The sequence below is a fragment of the Atractosteus spatula genome, chromosome 21, assembly GCF_055471065.1.
Source record: "Atractosteus spatula isolate fAtrSpa1 chromosome 21, fAtrSpa1.hap1, whole genome shotgun sequence".
NCBI classification, from domain to species: Eukaryota; Metazoa; Chordata; class Actinopteri; order Semionotiformes; family Lepisosteidae; genus Atractosteus; species Atractosteus spatula.
In genome coordinates this window covers 9,294,167-9,321,063 of record NC_142726.1, presented here as the reverse complement: position 1 = coordinate 9,321,063, position 26,897 = coordinate 9,294,167, and the positions used below count along the sequence as shown (strand labels likewise).

Genomic DNA, 26,897 nt, shown 5'->3' with positions numbered 1-26,897 from the left:
TATTAAGAAACTTAAAACTTGGCAATTTCTGGGTTCTAAGAGAAAACAAACATACAGCCTAAACAACTTCCACAGAAATAATGTAATGCATTGTAAATCACCTTTAAATAATTCCACTTCTAAAAACGACATGGACAATCTATTTTTCACTGTTGTCAATGTGTTTTGATTCAATGAATGTACAATACACATTCTGAACAAAAACATGTTTTGTCTCAACACTTAAAGTGGACTGAAATATTTGTAAGCACGCAATTCGTGCCTCTGTTAGAATTATGAAAAACTCACTGTAGTGAACACTCAAAATTAAAATTGAAAATACTAGAATGTGCACAATATGTTTCTTCAGCTAAAATAGTTCTGGGTCTCTTGAGGGCAAAATTGAGCCATGGACAAGTGATAATTCCTCAAATTACATTAATATTAGTTAATAAATGCTTGCATTTGTAGAGCACTTTTTATCCCATAGGATCCCAGAGAGCTTCACATAAAATACTTTGATGCCAAAGGTTAGTGCCAGCAATTATCCTTCTTCCATCTACTCCATCCACTCAGTAAGGAAAATGTATTTTAATTCAAACTAAAAGCATGTTATAAAAGGATCAAGATACTTCTCATAGTGCCATAGGCTTATTTTACTAAAATCATTTGGTTCTTAAATTATTCAGCAGCCAGTTAGATTGCCTCAGAGAAAAGTTTTTTGAAAGGCAAATTAGAGATAACATACCGTCTTTTTGTAGGTGGTATGAATCACATGAAGTTATTGTACCCGAAGGTAAAATACTCAACGTCACAACATTGTGCTTGAAAAATAACAGCTATTTAATTTCTTTCCACTGCAGTTTACAAGCAATACTTTAGTATGGGGTACATTTTGAAAGGTATAATCTATGACAAGATACTAGTACTTACAAATGTAATGTTTAGAATATTTTAATATGTTTGGGTCAGCAGCCTGAAGTATTGGCTAGGGCTATGGACTCTTGTCTAAAGGGTAATAGATTCAAATCCCAAGTAGGGTGTTACTGTTGTGCCTTTTAGCAAGGTTCTTCACTCAGACTGTTCTTATAAAGGCCTTGCACTTCTGATGAACTTGTATTAGGAAAGATTCTAATAAAAAGTTTTCAACTTTAATTTAGAGCAGTAAATTTTATATTTAATTCAGAGGTTTGCTGAATGTGAGTAAGATGTAGAATAGATATCACAAACTTGGGAACAAAATTACTAAAAGAGGAGGAGGAGGAGGATCCTGTTTTTAAAGTATAGAGGAGTGGGCCATTTGAGGGCCCTTCTGAGCATGACTTTGCTTATTTTTTCTGAAATCATCTGTAAAGTTAAAAAGTATTCATTTACTAACTTTCTAGTTTTCTGATGTCTTTCAACATCCTTGATTGTTGAAATATCCATTCAATATATCCATTTCAACACAGAAACTGTTTGTGTGTTCCATAAAACACAAAACACAAGAATAAACAGGCCATGTCATTAATTCTAGGACAAGAACAAATTCCATATTTCCCACTGAAACCCTTTCCATCATTAACTTTTCTCTGCATTGTCCTGCTGGTGACCCAAGCCAAAGTAAGGCTGACTTTGTTCATTACGTTTGAAAGTCTTGTAGTTGAATCAAACAGGATGATCTTTTTAGCATCTGTATGCATCAGATTATCCTTTGGTATTTTCTTTGTGTCATCCCCTAAGTAGACAGTGACACAGGTCTTGCAAACCCCCTGTCTTTTTATCAGAACTCTGAGCCAGCTACACAGATTCTTTCACCTGCCGCAGCGCTGCAAACACTCTGCACTCATAAGCCATTCTCCTGAATTTTCAGCAGATCAGATTTAGAAAGCAGAAGTACAGCACTCGTGTGGTAGTCAGATTCGTGCTATAGTTCTGTGCAAATGTAGTGATCACTGTTCTCAGTTGGCAATCACTGGCACCTGGCATACTTCCTTCCCTGCAGCAAGATACCAGCTTTCCACTACAGACAATTTGCAAGAGCAGCAAATACAAAAAAAAAATTCTGTATTTATGACAAAGTGTATACATTTGACATATTGTTCTATTTCAATATTTGATTGAGAATTCTTTTCTGAAGTTTGCATTTTAATGTTAAATGGGTACATGTCTCAGCTTTATTTATTATAGTGAATAATTCATGTGTTGTAAACCTACAAAAAAAATGAAACCTGCCTTTCAGGAGAGTTTGTCTTACTTTTCTGTATCAAGAGTGCTTTTTTATTTGTCATTGTGTACCAGAATCAGAATGAAGAGTTCCTTGCAGTGATTTGTCACAGAGACATTTCTATAAATGGTACAAAAATGCAAAAAAAATCCTGGTACATTGATTTCTAAATGGTGACTTTTCAAAGCTTTTACATGTGGAGGGTTGTATTCTAGAGCTTTAGAACAGCTTTTTGATATTTTTGAGTGGCACAGTTGGCTTAGCTTTGCTGCTTTGCAGCACTGGGGCCCTGGATTCAATCCCAGACCTGGGGTGATATCTGCATGATGTTTGTAGGTTTGTATGTCTGTATGGAGTCTATTCTTCATACTGGCAGGTTAAGTGGCTTCTGGGAAAATTGTCCCTGTTGTGAGTGTGTGTGCCCTGTGATGGACTGGTGTCCCTTCTAGGGTGTAACCTCACCGGGATAGGCTCTGGTTCCCTCATGACCCTGCATTGGATAAAGCAGTCAGCAAATGGATGGATCTTGGTGTTTAATGAAACATTTTATGTGAATGGACTAAAATACACCGTGTCTCTTTTTGTAGCTATGAAGAATGCGTGGGGCCTGGTGCGACGCAAATATACATCCCAACAGACGACCCTCCACCTTACTCTCTCACTGACCCCTGCCAGGCCGGAGATCTCCCGCTTCCACACACAAGCCTGGAAATGGAGGAGCTGACGGGCGGAGCGTCCTGGGCAATGGGAAGTGCTTCCAGGTATCAAATCGCCCTGCAGGAGCTTAGGCAGCAGCCAGTCTCTTCTATCTCCCTGTCAGCTCCCACCCTGGAAGAAGCCCCCCCATACGAGACTGTCGTCCGTGAACAGAGCCTCCCCATCCCCCTGATACTGCTGGACCTCCTTAAGCACACAGCCACGGAGAGCAGTCAACACCAGCCCATCTGCCATAGAATCCTGTAAGCGCTGTGCAAAGACTGGAACCTTTTCAGCAGCTGTGAGACAAGGTGAAGCAGTTCGTTCTCCCTTTTTTTTAATTTTAAGAATTTTATTCAGATGGTTTTTTGGTTCTTGGTTTTTGTTGTTATTACTCCCACCATGTCTCACAGAGAGCCAAATGAAATGGTGCAACTGACTGGAATACACTTGAAAGCTTAAGCTGTAAACCCCCTCTATCTCTGGGATTTATCTGTGAAACCTCCAGCAGCGTGTCCAGCACACCCTCCCTCCCTTCCTTCTATCACATCAACTGCCATTGTTTCTTTATAGTGTACACACCACATGAACCATAATGCACTGCTCCCTCAGTTATCATTGCCAGTGAGGAAAGTAACTGCCACAGAAACAAAGCAGATCTACAGCGCTTTCAACAATTGCTTTGAAGAATGTTAGCTTTCCTCTGTTTGTTTATTTTTTGGTCTCGGACATGTACCAGCTATGCAGTATGCAAAAAAAAGATCAAATCTGACATTGTTCCTGTCGTTTTGTCGAGTGTTTCAGCAAATCTCTTGACAGTTTCCAAAGGAGGGTAATATTTACTGGAGTTTCAATACAATTCCGAGAATGAATGTGGAAAAATCATTGTTTTTTCTTTTATTTTAGTTCATGCTGGTCTTATCTAAGTAATGAATTGTGAAGTGAATCTTTGTTTCTTCTTAAGTTTCTCAAAGCCAAGACGTTTGCACTGAAAGGAAAATAGGATTGCATCATCCTTAAAATTGAGTGGACACGTTTCTCTGTTTACATATAATATTTATTTCCTTTTCAACTCTGAGAAGTCTTTGTTGAGATATTAAATTATTTAGCAAATAATGATTTAAGCAGAAACAGCGGAGGATCACCACACTAAATATAGTTCGTTTAAATTACCTTTACATTTTCATTTTGAAGATTTGTATGTTTAGTCTGTTTTTTCAACTCCATGATCATATTGCTTATAAACCCAAGGCCTAATTTTAAGATTTTCCACTTTGTTTTCAAGCTAAAAAAAATATGGGAGTGCATTTAAAAGTGAGAAGAGCAGGCATTTCTTTACAGAAATGTTTGTGTATCAGGCTACCCTGCTGTTTTATGAGAGACAATATGCTTTTTTAAAGAAATGACTGGATGAGATCCTTAGATTAATTAGCTAATAACTACCAAATGGGCTTATGTTAAAGTAATCTCCAGGCCTATTGTTTTTTCATTTTGTTTAATTGAGGTTTAACCTGCAAATTATACTGGGTGTCACAATTTCAATACGGTTTTGTAAGCAAAATTTTCTGTGTTTAGACTAGCTGACCTGAAAACCTTATAATGTTGTGATACCAGCTATATTACAGTGGTGCCACAATTAGCATCCATACTTGCACTGCCAAAAGCATTCTTTTGTTTTTCACTTTTAACTGTGCTTTTATAGACATACAGATATTCTACTTACACTATAATATGTAGCCATAGTTTATACATATCATACATTTACTCACAGAAAAATGTAGCATTCAATCTTGTGATTTTTTATAAAATATGTAGCCTATCTAAAATGTACAGCTTAAAACAATGTAAAAGATCCCACCCTTAGTTGGCTTCTAGACGTCAGTATGCTCAAGTATATCCAAACAAGAAAACTCATTATGGTGAGACAGCCAACATGTGTTGTGATGTGCAAACCTTTTAGTAATAGAAAAATATGTGGAAGTGCTGTAGTTTAGAGGTTATATACAAAAGAATAAGGTAAAGGCTGTGATTAAACTGTACGCTACCAAATAATCCTAAACAAACTTAATTTACAATTGTAATTTACTTATTGAGGCCACAAACATTGAAAAAGGTGACCCTAGTCTCTGCTGTGATTCTGAAAATATGTAGTGTATGTTAAAAAAATGGATATACAGTATTGTTTAATTTGATCAAATGATGATTAAATCTGCCCAATTAAATAATACTAATTTAAATATAGAGGGGTTCCCCTTTATAAGTTGCCTAAATACACATTTTTCGGCAGTATTGTCATTGAGATATTGGAGACACAATGTAAACGATTCTCATACCATTTGGGGTATGCAACACAAATTTCCCTCACATTGTTTTTGACTTGGTGACTTTTATTTAGGAAAAAGTCTTGTATCTCAGATTTCACATACCTGATGGAGGATGTAAGGGACGACATTTTCATATCTTGTTCATTTTTTAACTTTGCACCCACAATGATAAGTTCTAAGCGTAGTGAAATGGCACAATGCTGGTGCTGGATGTAAGAAGTGCAGTAGCATTAACAATCAAGCAAACCTCGTCCACGTCTCAAGGTAAGTTGATATTAAAGAGTGTTTGGTTTAAATCAATTAAAAAATCAATTAACAATTACAAAAGTGATTAAAATGCTTTAAATTATGTAATGTTAAAATGGTTGGTAAGTCACAATAAAACATTTTTAGAGTAAAAATGTTACATGTACAGGTATAATAATGTACAATACCATATTTTTGGGTAGCTACAAGTGAAACACACACTTATTATGATTTTTGGTCTCTAAGCCTACTTCATTGATTCTTATTGTATAAGCCTCCCTTTATTAACGAAAACTTTATTATCGCTACTTATTCCTCTACAGTATATATGTAGTTTTGCTATAATTTAGCTCTTACTGGACCCTAACCCCAAAATACATCAGGGTCCCCTGTCTTCATACCCAAAAGTGTCATCACTGGCCTCTGAACAAGAATTGCAGAATGAGATAGAACAGACTGAGGCACAATGACTAGGACAAGTGATCTGACTGAAGACTGATTGCACTGACCTGCCCATCCTGGTCACAGATAGATTGTTGTGTATTTAAAGGACGTGGACAGTTCTATGAATTATAAATTAATCTCACTGAGCAATAAATAGCATAACCACTTTTTTTCACCGCAGAAGAAAGACTGCAAAATCCCCAATTATTTGTTTAGTGTTCAAAATTAATGCACAATATGATATGATAAGAAGTAATTTTCATTCAAACAGTGTTCAACACAGTCATACACTGTACATACAGTATATCAACAGATGCCACTGAAAGATGAATCACCTGCCCTCAACCTTAAAATGAGCATCACTATATCCAGTTTTTCCTGTCACACAGTTAACTGTGAATACTTGCACATACATAAAAAAAATATTTAATTCAGAACATACGTACACATAAAGTATTCTATTTGTCCTGTTTTGAGAATAGCTGGGTAAGACTAAAGCAACTGAGTGCCCAGTATGCTTTTACTTAATATTTTTCTAAGTTTCTAAATGTAATATTGCTTTTATGTATTTATACCTGTTGATATTATAAAAAAGTTAATAAAACTACATTGTCAGTAGTTTTACAACATTTTTACTGTTAATCAGGCAGCATTCTTTTAAAATAAAAATGGAATTTTTTCTCTGAAAAACAAAAATACCTCTGATTAGTACAATATGGATCTAAATGTTAATCTGCATTTCATTGCAAACAAACATGTTTTTATGATAGACATGGTCAAAATCTTTATCGGTTTTGTTGTATTTTCATTAAGAATGCAATGAAACAATGAAGAATATTGTGTTCCATTAAAGTCAAGCAGTAACTGAGTGAAGCTTCAGGATTTACATTTTTGATTAGTGTAGAATGACGTTTGATGTCCAGAAAAACAACATCCAATTCAGACCTTCTCAAGGCTGCGGAAACCCTGTTCTGCACTTTTTCTGCTCTTCTGATAAGTTCCCAGAGGTAAACTGAAGTGATATATAAAAAGCAGTAATCTGATTAGAATATTGATCTACAGTATGAACATGTTTACATTTTAATGCATATATTCAGAGTGTCAAAAAGAGTAAGCAAGACCTGAAACCCAAATACATTTCATATTTACTTGCTTTTGCACCAGAATCAAAATGAACTTGGCATTTGCTGAACAAAACTGAAAAAGCTTTAAAAAAACTCATTAAAGGGTTTTTCTGGATCTTTCACTTGTTGGAACATAGTATTCCAATATTAATAGCTCTGAGTGCCCTCCAGGAAAAAAGGTCTCATAGTGTAAAGTTCAGCAGGTCTAATCATTACAATTATGCTACTAAATAATGTTCCTCCTAATGTCTTAATTATATCTTAGCTATTTTTTTAAATATATGACATTTGGCAATTTATACAGTGCCTGCTGAGGAATATATTGAACCCTGCACATTTCCAAAGCATTTTTTGTAATTATCCATAATATTTCTTTTTTCTTTAATCTCAAGCCCTGCTTACATATTGCACCTTTTAGACCAGTTCACTGCCTTTTCATCAAGAAGGAGCACATTCTTAATTAAATTACCAGAGTTAAAAACATTAAAAAATAACTGCAGTCTATATACTTATATAGTGCAGTGAATGTGGATTACAAAACAGTTTAATACATGTGCATTACAGAATGTGAAGGTCTAGAATCCTACTGCAAATGTAGCTGCCTTTAAATAGCACTAGAACTGCATTGTTATTGTAGTTATAGTGCTTTGTTTTGAATTTGCAGTACACCATAATTAAAACTGCAGTATAGTTCTAAATGTCTTTATGCAGTTTTGTTGCCATTGTTATTGCTTTTGTGCATATCCTATTAAACTGTGAGACTTAAGAGAAAGATGTACACCTCATGTAATGTATCTTTGTTCCTGTTGTCTATGATTGTTTTTAGTAATAATGAGTCTTGTTACTACCCATTGCAATTGTATTTACATGTTTTGTATTAGAGCTTTAATTCTTTCTTATAAATAAATATTTAAGACTGCTTTGTTCAGCTTTTGCTCTGGTTGAACTACAAGTTCGAATTCACACAGAAAACATGCAAAGAGTACTGTCCATCTTCTTGGTATCTCCAATTAGTGAACAATTTCAATTTACAAGCATGATGCCGCTAAATAGTTTGTAAGTACTCTACTTGAAATAACATCAAATAACTTAACCTAGCTTCTGAGCATCCATTTCACACCCTTTTTTCATTGCACATAAAATATAGTATTTATGTGGACTATATTAATGCAGGTTTAAAATAAAGTTAAAAATATTATTGTGAGGTAAAGGTAAACAAAAATTGAAAATGGGTAACTCTTCTTTCCTATTGTCCAGAACATAAATTGGATTACCATTGTCAGGTAGCCATTTACTATGTCTTTTCTCACCTGATTAACTTAATGATCCAAAGATCTTATCTGGCCGCTTATCCCGAGGAATAACCGACAATAGCCAGCATGGACAGTTCATATCAGACCCCCATGCAATCCTTAAAATACCTGAAGTAAAGTGTGGAGTTTAAGGATATACAGTATTCAAGCTAGCATTGTTGACAGCTATCTTCTGATTTTCTGAAGAGCTCATTGTTAATAAGCTAGAACAGATGGTAGCTGCTACGACAGTTCTCCTAATTGCCCTCTTTGCCCAGTGTCTGACTTCTATTAGAGCGTGGCAGGAGAAACCTAATTGCATCTAGTGCCACTGCCTTCAGTAAATTAGGTGTGCAGTGATCATTGGAATACTAAGCTAATGGTTTACTAAATATAAATTCAATTCACAGAACTATATTTTTCCCAATGTAATTCCCCATAGCATTGGCCCCCTTGAACAGATTTTTTTTATATGATGTAGTGCTGTATGCTAAACAAGTGAACTGCCATCTTTGAGTTAACTGAAGTGCTCTTCATAGCACAGGTATCCATTGTCTATGAAATTAATGACACGCACCTTTATACCTTGTCCCACTACATTCAGCTTGGAAAAAGAATTGTATTCTGAGCCTCCTGCACTCCCTGTCAAGCAAATGACTAGTTTTCTAGCAAGAACATTCATACTGTATTATTTTTATCGCTTTAATTGCTAAATCCATTAAAACCAGCGGTAATGAGCTAATCTCAAAAGCTTAGTTCCTTTTATACTTCTAATTGGACTAACTTTACAACATTTTCCCTCTGTTACTGGGCAGGTTTTCCCTATGGTATTTTTTTTCCTTTCATTTGGCTGGGCCTGGTATCATCCCCGTGACACAGATTAGCTCTGAATCTAATGAATGTCTTTTTAACCTTTACTCCATAAACAGCAGAAAGTCTTCAAGACTTCAACTCAGTACCACAACTGCTGACTTGTGAAAGGTAGTGGTAAAATTTCAAAGTAGGTATTGCTACTATGTTACTGAAACACAACTTTATGAGAGCTAATTGATGCCTAATTCATGCTTTATTAATACTTACAGTATATAATGTATTAATAAATTGGTAATGTATTGACTACTGAAATAATGCCATAACATTACATAACATAATGTTAATATGTTAATGGTCAATTATTACCAAGAAAAGGTCATTAGTACCTAACACATTTAAACAGTCATACTAGCACTTTAAATATCAGGGACAACCCCATCATACTGTATATAACTAACAAATGCCTTATATTGTGTAAATTAAACTATTGCATTTAAAGTGTTGGTTTATAACAGTCAAAATGTAATCCAGATACAGTATTTTCCTTATTTATATTTTCAAGGATAGCTTATGTCCTCTGCTGAGAAGAAGAAAACACAAGATCCAAAGAGTTATTTTTTTACCTCATTCAGGAAATTTCACAGAAAATGAACCGTACGCTTAGACTGGTCACATCTATCATTTCAGCAGACAGCAAAAAAACAGGGACATGGCAATACATCAGAAAGATATCAGTTTATGAGGAAGGGGATCCTGATTAATTAGCTGCCATGAAAGACAGCTTTGTTGTGAATTAGCCTGTATGCGAATATTGAAAAAAGCCAACCAGGTACTAACTGAAGGAAGTGCACATTTCTTTCTGTGGAGTTAATCAATCATTTTGAATGCCAGAAAACGATTAATGAAACTGTTCTGCTGAGTACCAGAAAGGCACTTTTTTTAATTGAATCCCATTGCGTGTAAATGATAAGCTTGGACACTGTAAGACCTTATTAGTACAGTGTGTGCATTAACATTTCAAATTGGTCAGTATAGGCAATTGTTGCAAGATAAAGTTGCAGCACATAAGATTATATCCCATTTTGTATTGGCAATAGATGCCAATTTATAACTACTGACCTACTTAAGAACTCCAGGACTGATTTTCTTTTCACTTGCATGTGATGCACATACTGTAATTAGACAGGCAGTGATGCTGGTCCTTGATGGGAACAACGCAAGCATATAGTAGAGCATGGCAGTCCTTCTCCTGGGTCACGGTAAGCATCCATTCACAACTAGGTAAATACCACGGGCACATCATTGAATTTCAAACTATGCTGAGGTTCTGAGACATAGGTTAATATCCACTGGGGCCTTTACTGAGTTCAAAAACCCCTTTTGAAACCAGAGCTGTTTTGGAATTCAACTATTCCATGGATTAGCAGTTCCCATGTGCTCATCATTTAGTCAAGCAAATTCATAAATGAGAAAAACTACAAGATTTAAAAACATAATGCTGGATCTTAATTCACTGACTGGTTAGATAGGTGTTTGTAGTGTGTATTGCTCAACTTATGATATTGCCATAACATATACAGTAACTACAGAACAACAATGATATATAGATTATAATAATTCCTTCCATCTATCCCAAAGGACTCCAAAGCACTTTAAATACTAGAAGTGACTTACAGTATTTCATCTAGCACTGAAGGACATCACCTGCATGAGTGACGCGAAACAACCATTTGAAAGCCAGGCAGTTCCTCTACAAGGCAGATCTGATAAAGAAATGAGAAGCTGCTTCACCAACTGAATTAACAGGGGGACTTAAGGTAGGTTACACTGAACAGGCCCAGGGTGGGATTTAACCTGGGACACCAGGGGTTAATCTCCATATGTTCATGAACAGAGCCATGTGATCTTCAATGACCTTTAATGATTAAGTCATTGTGAGCTTGGTTTTATATTTCATACTCCTTTTCCAGCAGAAGAGAAGTCCCCATATTGGGTCAAATGCAAACAGTTGTATCTGGTGTTTATGCCTTGTACATCATGCAGTACCTCATACACAAGGGGTTTTAAAAGACTTATAATTATACCATGGATAAAGAAATATTGTGGGTATACTAGGAGGTTCCTACTTGCTCATAATATTAAATTGGGGCTCTGAATTGGGGTGAATATGAATGTAATCTCTAATTTGTTGCTCTGAAAATACCTCTTGTGCATAGCTTTTTTAAACTCTTTGGAAAATATATATTCTCCTGAAGCCCCTTGGTAGATGTTATGCCTTTTTTATGTTTTACACTATGTAAGTGTAGCATTAACCTTTAGGATTAATACTCTGATTTTGAGACAGTACAGACTGGCAAAAGTGTTCACATTATCATTGCTGAAACATCATCATGAAATGTTACAGACAGAAAGTAGGTCAGGGTTATGAGAAAAACTTATTAGCTCAATCAATTTAAGTTAACAAGACCCATGGACAACATTTGGAACATTAATTCTTTTAAGGATGAAAGATCAATGCTAAATTATTCCCAGTGATACAAATGCACTAGAGCAATTGGCTTTGCAAGGTATTCTGAAACATACTATCAAGCAACAAAAGTAATATGTTTTGTTATTTTAAAAGTGCACTTTCCTAGACAGAATGTATAGTAGCACTAATACTAGTAAACTGGCATTCCTTAGAAAAATATTAGGAAGAACAAATTTGATTCTCCTTTAATGTTTTCAGAGTCCAGCAGAGCAGAGATATACTCAAATACACTAATGCCAAAGTCTATGAAAGAACTATGAAACTTTTAATCAGGAGTCAATGCCAGCAGCATATTCTGTGTAGAGATACTGTATATTGTGTTACGTGTATATTCAAATAATTTTTTTTTTGTCTGGTGAATTTTGAAGATGTTGCAGATCTCAAAATACAATATATTGGCTGAAGCTGAAATGGGTCTGAAACCCTTTTTAAGGCAGAAAGTCTGTGGAAATACAAATTGACTAGTGGTAATGGGTGTTTAGAAAAAATCCATTGAATATTTAATGTCACTGGTTGCATGATGAAAATTGCATCATTAAAAGTTAATATTCATAACAAACTATTCTGATTCAGTGTAATGTGTATGTATTTAACTAATTTGCCTCACTGAAAATATACCTATTTTTTACACACATTTTTATTTTATTGTAGAGTCCCAGTATAGATTTTCCCTCAGCATAATGAAATTGATGTTGACTTGTAACTAATCAAGCTTCTACAGCCTAAGAGAAGGAGGCAGTTGTAGCCTGAGAATACCACAGACAAAGAAGTTTTTGAGGAATACAAAGAATTGAGTATAGCAACTTGCATTTCTGAGCAATCGCTTAGTCAGATCAGACAGAAAATGCTGTTTTTGTTGAAGGAAGATCATGCAATCAGGTGGGATTTTGGTTGGCCTCTTTAAGCCAAAAGGTAGGAAATATTTTGTGGTTCAGTGTTCTGTTTGCATAAATGAACTCCTCTATGCAGGGCAAAAGAAAGCACTGAAATAAACACTTTTTTTATAATGGTTCATACTGTAGCAATGTCCTAACCAACACCCACTGGTTTCAGGAAAAAGAAATATCTGTGGACAGTACATAAAATTGAATTTTTTTATTTTGTCATTCTGTAAAAGACTTACTAGACATTCCTGAACATCAAGCAGAAAACTGTGTGATTTTTTTGTAGTATCTAAACAATTTTCTATAATAGTACATTTATAATGTTTTATTATAAAATGTAGGGTAAAGATTCTGCACAAACACAAACATAAAGCTGAAAAAGATATTGTAACAGTGAAATACCATAGTGTTTATTTTCTTTGCAAGGATCGGTCCTGATGCTGCACTGTAGTGCCCTCTGTTGCCTACAACAGTACACCAGTATGGAAAGCTGCTCAAGTCAAAATTAGCAGGTGTGTTCATTCCTTTGTCATTTGTTTTGTTGTGGTACATTCTAGTCGACTAAAACTGCATCAACAAAAAGAGCAGTTAACATAATACATGTATAAAACTGTGAATTGTGGTAACTTTTATGTTGCTTATAAATCTTAAAAGTACACTGCACCAGTACTACAGGTATATATTACCAGTATATTATTACTTACTGTAATTGAAACTAAACTGATTCCTTATTTATGCATTGCCATTTCCCTGAATATTCATATTTTGTTGTTTAATAACGTCAGTAGTCTAGGCCTCAATCCAGGTCTGTAATAGGTTGAGTGCTTTTCTTTGAAATGTACTGCACAGTGGCAAAAATGGGAGTTTTATTGATAATGCTTTGAACCTCAAATTTGCAAAATCACAGTAATTTAAGTTTAAAATAGAGAAGAAGGCATTTCTTTTTGAAAGTCTGGATATAAAGTGTAGGTCAGGAATTAGTTCATGTTAGGCCTAATGTCTCCTGGTTTTTGGTCCCATCCATTCATTTCCTGACCGCTTCTTCCTATTCAGGATCGCGGGGGAGCAGGTGACTGTCCCAGCAAGCAATGGGCACAAGGTGGGGCACACCCTGGGTGGGACGCCAGTCCATCACAAGGCAATTATTAACTTACCAGTTTATTTTGGACTGAGGGAGGAAACGGGAGGACCAGGAGAAAACCCACACAAACACTGGGATAACATACAAAATCTACACAGACAGCACCTCAGGTCCAGACCCGAACTCGGGACCCCAGCGCTGTGAGGCAGCACTGCTAGCCACCGTGCCACCATCCAAGAAGTCAAAAAAAGAAACCTCATTATTTTCTTAGAATTTAATGTGATTTTTCTTAAGACTTTTACAGTTGATTACTCAAAGCCTTAATTCATTAGAAAGTACAGTTATTTCTAATCAGGCTGTTAGTGGAATTAGATTAACACAGTTATTTATATTATCAGACCAACTCTGCCCCTATAAAAAGTTTGAGACCCCTGTACAGTATATGAATGAAAATTAGTGAATAAAATATAGTATTCCATTCACAAAAATATTACTAGAAGAATTTCATTTTCCTGAACCCCATGCATGAAAGGTATAGCCCATGTCATGTTTAATGTGCAGTAGCTTCTGCAATTTCAGTTCCGTAACCACGAGTTGAGGCCTATGTAAAAGGGTTTTTAAATCTGTAACTCATACATTTTACAAATAAATATTTACAAATAAAGATAGTTAATTTAGGATATTTTTTTAAATGCCCATTTATAATGGAATGAAGTGATCTTTTTCAATACTGCGAAAATTCAACAGAAATTGACAAAAATATTTGAATTGTTGCAAGTGATGGCGGTATAACCATGCATCTTAGGTCTTAATTGTACACACCTTCGATAAACCTAAACTACGTATACTGTATATAAACCTACACGCATGGTTTGCCGAGCAGTCCATTTCCTTGTTGCAAAAATGTCATGATTCTTTCACTTTCGCTTTTTTAGGGCAACCTGCGTTTCGTCTTTCGCAGCATGTCCTTCTACAAAGAGAATCCGTTGCCGTCCTTAACTGAGGCTTCGTTGATATAATCGACACTATATAATATATTGGTATCTATAACCCCCGCCTGCCCGAACAATATTGCTGAACTTCTAAAAAGACTATTACGCCATCTGCATTCATTGCAGCTTCCTTGTTATTGACTTTCTTACAGGAAAGCTCTACAGGCAAAGTTGACCCCCTAAATCAGATTTGACAGCCATGAAGAGTGCCAGCAGTGAAGAATCATTAAGCATACTTCCAGACCTTCGTCAGGATTATTTGAACTACTACGAAAAGGTCTGTCTTGACGGTAATCTCAAACTCTGCACGGAGACTGAAGTGACAGAAAAGGCGAAACGCTTCCTGTTTTCAGAAAGTAATCCAGGAGAAAGGTTTGAAGTTTTTGACTTTTACTGGGCTGTATCAGAATGCCTACGAGTGCGTCAAAACCAATGTCGGGATGTGTTCGAGGGTCTGATAAAAGCCACCGAAGTCTTAGAAATGTTTTGTGTCAACCTGTTTCTTTTTCCGTGGAAGAAGGAAATCAGATCACTAAAGGTAATAATCAGCAATCAAAATTATTCTACAAAGTTATATACATTTTCTCAGTTATGATAAAAGGACAAATACCTATATAATTCGCAGATTGATCTGACATAAATTAATAAAACACTAGGCTGTTTTAGCCTTGGCATTTGGTTATAGTATACATTATAAATTTAACCCCTCCTAGTTACCTTAAATTACAATTCATAATATGAATATGGAGATAGAATATTCTGTGCTATAGATGCAAGTAAAAGTTTATTTAAACCTTAATATACTATTGAGAGATACAAGACTTTCTGCTTACACCAGAAAAATACTTAGTGTGGTATTAGTTAATGTATGCTAAAACACTCACTTGGCAGCCATTTCTGTGCTTACAAAATCATGAGATTTGCTTTCTCATTAGTAAAGAGCAGGGGCTTTCATATGGAAAAATACCCAACCAGATGAAACCAAAAAACACCCAAGCAGTTGAAACAAAAGTTAAACCACTTCCTGGTACTGTCACAGCTGCAGTTCCCAGCCATAACGACTTCTTGAGATAAAGAAGGGAATTAAAAATATTAAGGCACTTACTCTTGATTCTCAAATGGATAATTTAGTAGTAACAACACCTATTTTCTGTCATGGTCTTGCATGCAAAAAAAAACATTCTGACATGTTTGGAAAAGAGTATCTCTACAAATACAGTACTTGGCATACTGTACATGCTTCTTTACATTTTACTGCTTAAGACTTTAGCCTTGTTAAGTCTAGTAAATGCTTAAGAGTGGGAACATAGGTTTAAATGAGCAAATTCCCACAAAATGCCGCAGTTTTAAATACATTTCATACTGCTAAGCAAGTAGGAATCATGCATGAAAAATAAGACATTTAAAAATCATAAACAACTTCAAACTTTTCATAAAGCACCAGAAGTGAAACTAGATACAGATGTTGGCATTAAATTGTTACACAAGTGTCAATTTGTATTGTAACTGAATCATATAGATTCTGAAATACAGTAACTGTTTGTTTTTTAACAGACTTTCACAGGGCCCTTTGTCTACATAATTCAGCCTGTGCTGCCACCAGACACTGTCAGGAGCATCCTGGAAACTATAGGATATTACCTAGAAACTGACACAGAGTACAGACTGAGCAAAAACATAGACTTTACAAAAGTAAAGACAGTGGGCTTTGAACTGTTTCTGGCCAGGCAGGAATGTGAGTACTTGCTAGAAGTCATGGGTCAAAAGGAAGAAGCAGAGTGTTTACAAATCATTAAGGAGAGATTTCCAGCACTACCTGTACGTGGTCACAAAGAAATTGCTGAAGCCTTGGTTGGGGAAGACTTCATAGAGGAGAAGCTGGAAAGCGGCAGTTCTCTGTTAGGCCCAGGAAGAGCCATGACAGAACAAAGTCAAATGGCATTTGAGCCAGGACAAAGGTTGGAAGAAGAGCCTCTAAATGCAGAGATCAGAATTTCAGAGGAAGCAGAAACACCCGATTTGGGACCTAGCAGGAGCATACTAAGTGAAGACAGCTCAATCTCAGAGATGCGTGCCAATTACCCTGACCTTACTTTTCGGCAGAAACGTATCTTCAGTTATACTCAGGAACATTCTGCAGCACAGCGTAACAATTTAGGAGATAAAAGAATGCCTGAAATACATGATCTGAGTGGTCCCCAATCTATTGCCATGTTCACAGTTTCTGCACTTCCTAATGAACTACAAGCGGCACAGTTAGCAAAAGAAGACATCGTCAAGCATCCACCTCCGAACAAACATAGCAGAAGTTCAGCAGCATCGGAATCATTCAGTCCTCCAGCTGCCGTGCACAATACAGGACATATTGAAAGCAAACAGGTTCTCGAAGGGCAGTCTGCATCAACTGATAACATTTTGTCTGAGATAACTATGAAGTTTAACAACCTGGGGTTTAAAGATAGTGTTCCAGAGGAAAGTCTGAAATACCCCATTGAAGAGACATCTCAGATGGGTGGCATTTGCCATGACCTTGGCAAACACAAGCCTCCTTATTTACCAGAAGATAAAAAACAGCCCGTTGTTGGCCACCCATCTGCAGTTTTAGTCAGCAACATACCTGACTGCAACTGCAGTGTCTCAGCAGACCAAGGCTGGAGAAAATCCTTCACAAAGGCTGATGTTCCTACTACACCCTTCTCTGATGACAATTTGACACCTAATGCCATCAAAGAGCCACCCCAGTCTTTTTACATCCCACCCAGAAGCATTGACAACCAGATTCCCATTGAGGAACTAAATGCAGAAAGTATCAGCTGCCCAAACAACTGTAATGAGACTTGCCAACCACCAAGTAGGAAAGACACATTGGCAACAGAGGATGACCTGTTGAAAGGCTATGTTTTGGTTTAACACAAGAAAATATAAATACAAAGAATAGCTATGCAGCAGTCACTAACAGGACAGAGTATAAGACAAGTAGCAAATATCTGAGAATACTAATTGTGTAATGTATGCTACTGAGATGTATCGGGAATCTCAGTGGAATTGAGGAGATCCTGAAAGGGTGGAGGTAGGGGTGTAAATGCCAGTGCATGACAGGATACACTTGAGAGGTGATGTTCATGAACAGGAGTGCAGAAGTGGGAAAAAATTAGGATTCTGACCTCCTACTAATTCAGTTTTCAATATTTGTTCAATGTTTCTGTGGCACCAAAAGAATGCATTGCAAAACCTTTAAAAAGGTTTAAGACTTGAAATCATTATCAAAAATGTCACTGGGGTAAATGTAGGAGCCCAACCTAACAGTAACTGCTGGTAAAAATTTAAATGGTCTGAACTTTGAGGAGGTACTGAACTTTGAGAAAAAGGAGATGGAAGAGTCCAAATTAAGCCCAAATGTGTTGATTGAAGCAAGAGTACTTTAGGTCTGGTGACACTAGTCTTGGTAGTGGACTGTGTCATATTCTTTCCCTCCTTTAAATTGGAAATTGGAAGAGTGCTATTGAGATAGAATGGACATTAGTCAGCCAGGGCTTTAAGTAGACTGGCAACTTCTGTGGCCTATTGGGCGCTTACAGATTTGCAGTGATGTCACAGAGAGATGTAACACTCCTTTAAGGAACTGATCTAAGCTCACAGGACATTATAAGATAAATGTGAGCATTTCCGTATTAACCTCAGAAGTGGAACTTTAATATAACAGGTATTTTAGCTACAAGACCAAATGTTTAAATTTTAACATTTATAAAAGGAGTGCATGCATCCTAAAAATAACTGGTGATGTACATTTAAAAAAAACACAATAATGTAAAATGAGGTGTTTCATTTGTGAAGCTTATATTATTAATGCCAAAGGATTATTACCATTTGTACTAACAATTGATGTCATGTGTAAGATGACATTTTTAACAAAGTGTAAATAAATTCGAAAGAATAAGGTTATGACTTTTAGATAAGCATTGCAAACTTGGCAACTTGTTACTTTGCTTAACCAAATGAGCTAGATAGACCCAGTAACTCCTTTCTTTTAAAACCTTTTTGCTCTTCATGTTTGTCATATGACCAGTTTTGTTCACCGCCATACACTGCCAGCTTTCCAGTACTAGTTACCCGTTATAGTAACCTGTAAAGTACAGTTAAAAGTGTAGATTTAACTGATAGAAATAACGCGATTCCATTATATAACTGACTTTATGTAAATCTATTTGTGAAAATTGAGAATAACGTTAAAGTTGTGAATGTACAGGTAACAGTTTCAAAGCTGTTGTTGAACATGTTTAAAGCTAAATTAAAAGCTTTTTTTATCGTTAGATATGTGTCCATAAGTGATCAGTAATAAGGACTAATAGGTTTATTTTGATTGTCAAAAACATACTGGGTTTTATAATGGGCTAATTGCACTGGAGTTTCGTGGGCTTCTACACAACAGCAGCTCCTGGGTCAGATATTAGTGAGAGGAGCTATTCCTAGTCAGTCCTAATTCTCCTATAATTCGCTCTAAAGTATGTGTGCACCACAGTAGACAGACATCACAGGAGTATGTGCACAGGTCCTCACTGTTTTTGTGCTGCAGAAGGGGGTGCAGTACCAAGCTATGTGGCTAAATGATTGGCACCAATACAAATAGAAAATAACTGATGTTCCCAGATTTAATATAGAATATATAATATATAAATATATGCAGAATGATTCATTCTTCCACCTGACAAATGTTTGGGGGTAAAAAATAGATTCAGCTGTGCATGATGTACTATTGAGTAGGTTAATTCTAAAACTATCAGTTATTAGGGGTTCATTCACATTATGGATACATCCCTTCTCAAACAAGATGATGGCTAGTACTTGGGATTTAAATTCTAGCTTGTGCAAGACATAATTTGGTATTGTATTTAGAATAATACTGAGGTGGTCTTCCATTATTTCCTGTTTTATATATTCTACTTTTAAGGCACTATGTTGCTCTTTCTCTATGACAAATTAACAGTGACAACTGCAGCGTAATTCTACCACAGTGCAAAGTGTAGATAATGAAATGACAAAGCATAGAAACTGTAAAATATAAGACTGATGAAAATCATTTTACAGTTAGTCTTGAGTAAGAGGATACAGAATCCAACCAAACATTCACAAAGGTAACAGCTATTTCTCACTGGACAGCAAATTCTATAAGACAATACAAGAAGTGGACAAAAATGGAAATGCCAAGGTAAAGGAGAAGAACATAGTATAGTGAAAGCAAGGATTTCCACATTGTGTTAATTATTACCTATCATGAAGCTCATGACATACAGTAGTATAACAGAGAGAAGCCGTATAGATGAACAGATGAGAGGAACTTTCTGCACCTATCCCCAAAAATTGTAAAAACAGAAACAGAACTAATAAAAAATGCTTTCATTTTATTTCTTTGAATACAGCAAGAAAGGAAAAAATGAAAGGTGTACATGTCCGCACAACTCCCACCCTCCCCCAACAGTTATCTCCAAAAGTTTAGATTCAGCCAGCACTGTATTATTTTAATTTTACATCTCAATACTTTTTTAATACTTTTAATACTAAAAGGTCCTGAATAACCAAAAACCTGTAACTGGAATGTAACAGAAACATTCTTACTATAAGTTGAATGTTGCCTCCTATACATTTTTCAACTCAGTTTGGATACATTAAAACTACTTCAGTTTAAAATATAAACTTATACTCTTCCACCTGAAAATCACGAGTAGTTCAAAACTGTGCTTAGAAGTTGTAAAAATGTTCATTACCTAATTGGACTTGTCAGTTAACCCAAAGCTGTATCAATTAATACACACCCAATTCATTCCTCATGTTTTGATCCAAAAATTGAACAGAGATTGGAGTGGCTCCATTTTTTTTCAGCAGATAACACAACATAGGTTACCTGCTAAAAAATATTTTTTCTTCTGCATCACATGCCAGAGTTTCTTACAACTGATTTGATCTGGTCCCATTCATGCAGGAGGTGACACTAGAGCCTATGATCTGTCTACTTTGTCTTGTAGACGCTAACCAAAAAGATGCAAAAAATGAATGCCACAAAGTGTAATATACATTAAGGAATTACAGTTCGGTATCAGAATTGTAACCAGGTTGGTCTTCACCTGGATTCCTCTATCCAGATCAAAAATACTACTGCAGCTAACAGCATTTGTTTTATCCAAGGTTACATCTGACCAGTCATCTCTTTTCTTCACATTAAACAACTGCTAGCACCAGTTCTATCACAAATCTAAAGTACAGAAAACAATGTAGATACACTATTCGAAGTACAACTGTACACAAGTTCAGCAGTGCCAATGAACATGAAAGACTATTAAATGTATTGCGTGCGCTTAGCTTTTATGAATCTTACGTGCTATACTTAACAATTACTCAGTTTTTTGGTCACAGAAATAGAAATAGCACGTGAGACAGCCAGAAAGCCAATCATGCAAACGTTATGAAAATTGAGAGACAGCAGAACAAGGCAAAGACTCATGACAACATAAAAAAATCCAGATACAGTTCAGAACAAGGCAAAGACTCACGACGCTATACAAACACAGTTTTAGATCCAGTTCAGACAGTAAAATCTCCACTCCGATTCCAAGTGCGATTAAATGTGGTTTGTAGACAGTATCTTTTCCCTGTTCTCTTCATACTGGTTCAGCATCTTTTGGAGGTCATGATCTGCAGAAATAACCTAAAGTAAAACATGTACATTAAATATAACACATTCAACATACAACATACAACTTTGTGAAATATTGAATTTTGTATTTAATTAAATATGAATTTTGCATAAATATACTTTTCTTTTAGGTCCTCCATTATGATAGACTAAAAACACACGAAAACACATTTTAGCCTGTATTGTTTAGGTGTGTAGCATAACACTAAATCATGCTCCAAACCAACACCATCAGTAGGATTTGCCGAACAACTCACAAGAACAGGAGCAGGGACAGCAAACGATGTCTTTTTAATGAGCCAGTCTTCATACAGTTGGTGGATAGCTTCCAAATATTCCTTTTAAAAAAGAAGAAACCAAATGCCAGTTCAACAGTCTCCTGATCACGAGCTAGATAAAGTGAATGCAACATTTAAATCCTTCTCAGTATATTTACCAAAGGTATCACTTTCTCCTCTTCCCTACACCTCTTCTTCAGTCTCTCATAGCAGGTCTGTGGAGAGGTCTGCAGGTAAACTACCCAACAAACAAAAAATAATTATATTCTCTTGTCCTTCGCTGCTGAAAACATACTAATGGCAAAATGTCTTCCAATATGTTTTTTTACAATGATCTACAAGCTACTCTGCCACTTTGCATGATAATAACCTGCACTTTCATGAACTTTCACCTACAAAAGAATGACAAATCATTTACACAACACACAGACAACTCCAGACCAGCATGACAGGCTGCATGTTAAGATCAGTTAATATGGTTAGATTTACCAAAATACTAAACCTATGTGGTCAACCCTGCACCACATTGTGCAGCTTGCCAAAATCTTCGAACAGGCAGCAATGTTTAAATCCCATACTACACAAGCATGTTTTAGACAGTATAATGCTGTTTAAACACTTACGGTGCAAAGCATCAATAATGCTATAATAAGATGCATGATGCAAAAGAAGCAAGTATTTCTCTTTTGTCATCTACAAAACTACAGAAACTGCACTTCATTGTAAACAGCATAATGTACTGTGACTCAAAGCAACTCACCAATAAGATCCAGAGGAATGTCAATTTTCTGCACAATCCAATTAAACCATTCAGTCAAAACAGCAAAATCCACCTCAGGCATCTTCCCACTATAACACATGCAAGAAGATACATATGCATTTTTACTAGCACACTCTATCCTGTCTGCAAACACACTGCAGTGCTGACAGTTAGAACAGGAAATGCAGCCAAGCATCACCGATGCACACAAGGTGTTCTGTACATGTGAAGTCCCTTGATCCACAATAAAGCTGTAATATTTTTAAAATGTGACTGCTTAAAAGAATTTCTATTTCTGACCTCCTTCTAAAAATGAAGCTCCGAATAAAGTAGCAGGTTTCTTCCTTAACATATTGTGTACACATGAACACATGAATTTATGATTCACTCATTTTAGAGACTGATATTGAAACAGATGTCTATAGAAATATAACACACCATAAATCTCACAGTTCAGAGGTGCTACACTATGCTTTATCAAAACAAATACAAGTTACAATAATATGGCATTGGTACTTGCATTTTAAAGTTTTCTGTGCCTTTTAAACTTACCATGGTCGAAAACTCTGACTAATCTTAAAAATTACTGCACTTCAACATTTGAATGAAAATATTCAGTTTTAGATCTGGAGTGCAGAACACATAAATTCTATTCTGCATATACAAAATAGAATAAAGATCAGTTAAGATCAGCTGCACACGGTTAATACTGTTTAAAAAAAGATTGCTCACTTTTTATTCTCCATTTTATTTTCAAGTACTCAGGAACACATGAGCACTGGAGAAAGAGCGCCACACAGTGGTAACATGCAATGTTTGTGTATTTTAAATTCCAAAAATGTTAGGGGAACCTTTCAGATTTCTGTAGTTTTCTGTATCAAGCTTCTATTAAAAAAATTAACCCAAAAGAAAGTGCATCAGCAAACAGTAATTAGATCTACAAAGAAATAAAGAAATTGAAGTGAATATAGAAAACAATTATGTTTAATTATGCCAGCACTCAAAACCATCCCAGAGTATCATTTTAAGATTTTTAATTTCTAGATGATTCTAATATTTTAGCTTCAGTTAAAAACATACCTTCTGAAGAGATTTTCCACGAATATGTATTTAGCACTGTATATAGACCTTTCCATCATTTTTATCTCAGACATCTGGGGAACAGAAAATAGTTTACAATAAATCTGATCATTCTTCACTTATCTTTAACAAAGCGTTATGAAAACATGTTTTTTATTAATAAATCAGATATCTTTCAGATATTGCAATATTCACTAATACATTATTTTCCGTTCTATAACTATATTCCATTTTCATCATTCATTTTTAAAATACAGGTTTTAAAAGGGGAAAATTGTTATTTGAGAATATGGGCTTCAGCGACCTAATATAATTAACATATTCCTTAAATATTAACTTGCTTTGATTAAATATTACCAGTTTTGCTAAAAATATTCATATTACACTATTTTAAGTGTAATTTTTATTCAGGCTCAACAGAAGCATCATCCTATGATCCAAACAGTGTTTATCCTATTGGATGACCACAATCATTCAATATATCAACAATTTTTACCTTCTTGCACATTATTTTGGTCATCCAGTTTTAAACTATTTCCATCCATTAGCAGAAAGATACGTATTCCTGTAAAGGGCAGTGGTAACCAAGAGCCTATCTCAGAAGTATAGGTTACAAGGCAAGACTACACCCTAGAGAGGATGCCAGTCTATAAACATATCTATACCTCAAAGTGAACTGAATTTTAAGAACATACATAAACTTACATATATAACAGCACAGGAGTACAGTATGGAGATATTGTACCAATTGTCTCCCAAGACTCTTGTTTCTATACTATGCAAGTACAAAAGAATGGGCATTATCAAGTGCTGAGGGCACTTCAGCTCATTCTTGAAGTTCATTTAACACACTTAACTTTTTAGGAATGAATGGTGACACAATACAAAACAAGGAATGCAGAAGGCTGTTTCAACTGGATTTTAAGAATTCTTCATTCAAGATAAGCACAAAAGGTACATAAATGTGGACTTCCAATTGACTCAACAACTAAAAGCACTCTCCCAGAGTGCTAGGTGAGTTTACCGATCCTGGTGTTGCAAGTCAGGTCACTGGTTGAATGTTATTGAGTTATTACACAAGCCGCAACACACAACAGGCTCAGTTTTGTTGAGATAGGGTTGCGATTAGTCAGCCTGAGATCTCACAGCTCCCGATGAAACAACAACAGCTGCAAGTTTGTAGCACGAAAAGAAAAGTCTTAAAGTGCCTGTCTTAAAGTGGGGGATCAGAGGAGTCTAGAGACACATTATCAAGTATAAGTGTCGCAGCAGCAAGCCAAACTGTAATGACACAACTGGCGATTCCAAATTTGGTTGGTATGTAATTCGAATTTTTATTTTTTTTAAAAAGCTAAGCAATATCCATGTAAGATAATCAGTAGCCCCTACCGTTGGCGAGACGTGGTGGTCTAACATCGTGAGCTGCACATAGGTCTGCAGAGTGATCCCCCAGCGTGTAGGATCCTGATACATCAATCCCTGCCAGGGATTTAAACCAAAGGCACAGTGAACAATGAACCAAAACAGCTCTCAAGGAGAATTTTTGCACTTTATTTCAATTAGTAGATGAAATGGGTGTTTTAAAGTTTAATATATTGGAATTATTGTAGTTTATGTACACTGCTGCCAAATGTTGCAGCAAGTTATACCTCGCAACAGTCGATAAGGCTCTGTGAACTGACAGATTTACCAACAGATAAATAAATACTGATAACAAATTAAGAATTACTGGTTTTGTGTTTTCACCCTGAAGAAAAAAATGGGAACCACCCAAAGCAATAGTGACTTCTCAATGAATACAGATACAAAAATATTGCATTTTTATAAGTTTTTCTTATATATATATATTTTTTGAAGGGAGATGTAATGCTGTGTTTGAGATTTTGAGGTTTTATTTTAGAATAATATCCAAACATCTTACCAGTGGATTGTGCCCTCTAACATTCCTCCATTTGGAAACCGGTTCTGTCAATGCCTAAAAGACAAGTTGTGCAAATACATTTACTGCAGACTTGCGTGTCCATCGATGAGATAATAATTTGAAGAACCCAAGAGAGAACCATAGCCAGTCAAGGTGTTATCAAAGAGCACAGCAAACTAAAAGTGGATTTCTTTAAAAGCAAATATACTGTAATAAAATGTGTGGATAATTCTGAAAACTGATAAATTCAGTTTTATTACTGAAATGAACACGGACTTACAAATCTTCATATTTGACAGAAATGAATCAAACTACAAAGGTATATTGCTTTTACCTCAATGTTACTGGTTTTGCTAAAGTATTCCAAGCAAGTTGTCTTTCCACTTGCAATATTCCCTTCAATGCAAATCTGAAAGAAAAATATAAGTATTCTTCAATAAAAATACTGCTTTTCTCTAATATGTGTAAACACTAATAATATAATATTATGTTAAATCTGATTATCTCCACACACAAAAATATAAAGATTAGTTACTTTCTAATTAACTTACTACAGGCTTTCTCTCCCCTCTGTTCCGCAGCAGATTGTCTTCGGGAAAAGAAAACATGGTAGTTAGGTTTTGGTACTGCTTCACTCGGTATGTTGAGTTAAATAAATTAATACAATCAAAGTAGAAACATAATAAAATGCTAACTGCCCAGGGTAACCGTCAATAACGACAAGCACAGCACATAATCCAGATGGCTCTGAACTCCAGCCAGGTCTGTGGTATCAAATTCGTTGAAGCAGACCGCAAAATCTTGTATTTCTAATCCAGACCCGAGCGTTCAGACTCGCATGAATTTTGCAGGTGATGCTGTAGACGCCTGAAAGCACTATTAAAAACCTTCAACAAAATACAACCGCTATTCTCTGCAATAAAAACTGTTAACGATAAAAATATAACAACTTATGAATTGCCTAATTTGTAGCTTGACCAAATATAGATCAGCACAATCCTTTTAGTTTTATTATGTAAAGAAATGGGAAGTCGTGTCACGTGTAAACCAGATGCGTACTTACTTGTATTACGTGTTGATCCACCATTGACAGTAGTACAGTACGGTGTAGCTTGATTCACCACATGTTTCAAAAGACCTGTGTATTTTCTGTGTGCAGCGCCCTGACAGTGAATTCTCCGGCTGTTTGCATAAATAAGATGTTCAGAATATGTCAAGGCAAGGTCAGACCAAACTCTGGTGAATACTGTAAGAAAATACATTATCACATTCTTAGAAATCCATAATACCCTAGAGTCCCTTCTTCACAACACGGTTTAAAAGGCCACGCATTGCATTTTACTTCCGCATGTCAAAGAAATGCTTCCTACTGAACATACGCCACAAGCTAGCAATGTCCTTAAAGAGACAGCGCTGTGAAAGGGCTTTTTATCAAGGTGTTGTAGCGTTTCATCTAAGAGAATTCATAACGTAATCAGGCAGCTTTGTGTAAAGCTGAATTCAACGAGAAAAAGGATGTAACTGGCTGCTTAGAAAAAATGGTTTTACAGATCATGGAA

The 26,897-nt window shown here is 35.8% G+C and overlaps 3 protein-coding genes across 5 annotated transcripts in view; 2 read left to right on the top strand and 1 right to left on the bottom strand.

Annotated features, from left to right (window-relative positions):
- The window catches only part of bean1 (brain expressed, associated with NEDD4, 1), a 38,126-nt gene extending 34,978 nt beyond the window's left edge, over positions 1 to 3,148 (top strand). For both annotated transcript variants that reach the window (XM_088938869.1, XM_088938868.1), the window contains exon 4: positions 2,773 to 3,148. In XM_088938869.1, coding sequence (XP_088794995.1) covers positions 2,773 to 3,148 — 376 coding nt within the window. The remainder of the gene's footprint in view (positions 1 to 2,772) is intronic.
- An 11,384-nt stretch (positions 3,149 to 14,532) lies between these two features.
- LOC148817178 (uncharacterized) lies at positions 14,533 to 18,921 on the top strand. 2 transcript variants are annotated; one of them, XM_088938866.1, is made up of 3 exons: positions 14,553 to 14,659; positions 14,764 to 15,149; positions 16,166 to 18,921. In XM_088938866.1, the coding sequence occupies exons 2-3, from the start codon at positions 14,811 to 14,813 to the stop codon at positions 17,519 to 17,521; spliced, it is 1,695 nt and encodes a 564-aa protein (XP_088794992.1). In that variant the 5' UTR covers positions 14,553 to 14,659; positions 14,764 to 14,810; the 3' UTR covers positions 17,522 to 18,921. The 2 variants fall into 2 exon arrangements, with proteins under 2 accessions (XP_088794991.1, XP_088794992.1); XM_088938865.1 differs by having other exon boundaries at positions 14,533 to 15,149.
- Positions 18,922 to 19,990: 1,069 nt separating this feature from the next.
- On the bottom strand, positions 19,991 to 26,692 carry tk2 (thymidine kinase 2). Its single transcript, XM_088938867.1, has 10 exons — positions 26,402 to 26,692; positions 25,890 to 25,927; positions 25,673 to 25,747; positions 25,339 to 25,392; positions 24,807 to 24,896; positions 23,418 to 23,491; positions 22,338 to 22,426; positions 21,736 to 21,815; positions 21,557 to 21,637; positions 19,991 to 21,311 (listed from the first exon to the last, which is right to left on the bottom strand). Exons 1-10 carry the CDS (start codon positions 26,598 to 26,600, stop codon positions 21,225 to 21,227), a joined length of 867 nt encoding a protein of 288 aa, XP_088794993.1. The 5' UTR covers positions 26,601 to 26,692; the 3' UTR covers positions 19,991 to 21,224.
- Positions 26,693 to 26,897: the final 205 nt, after the last annotated feature.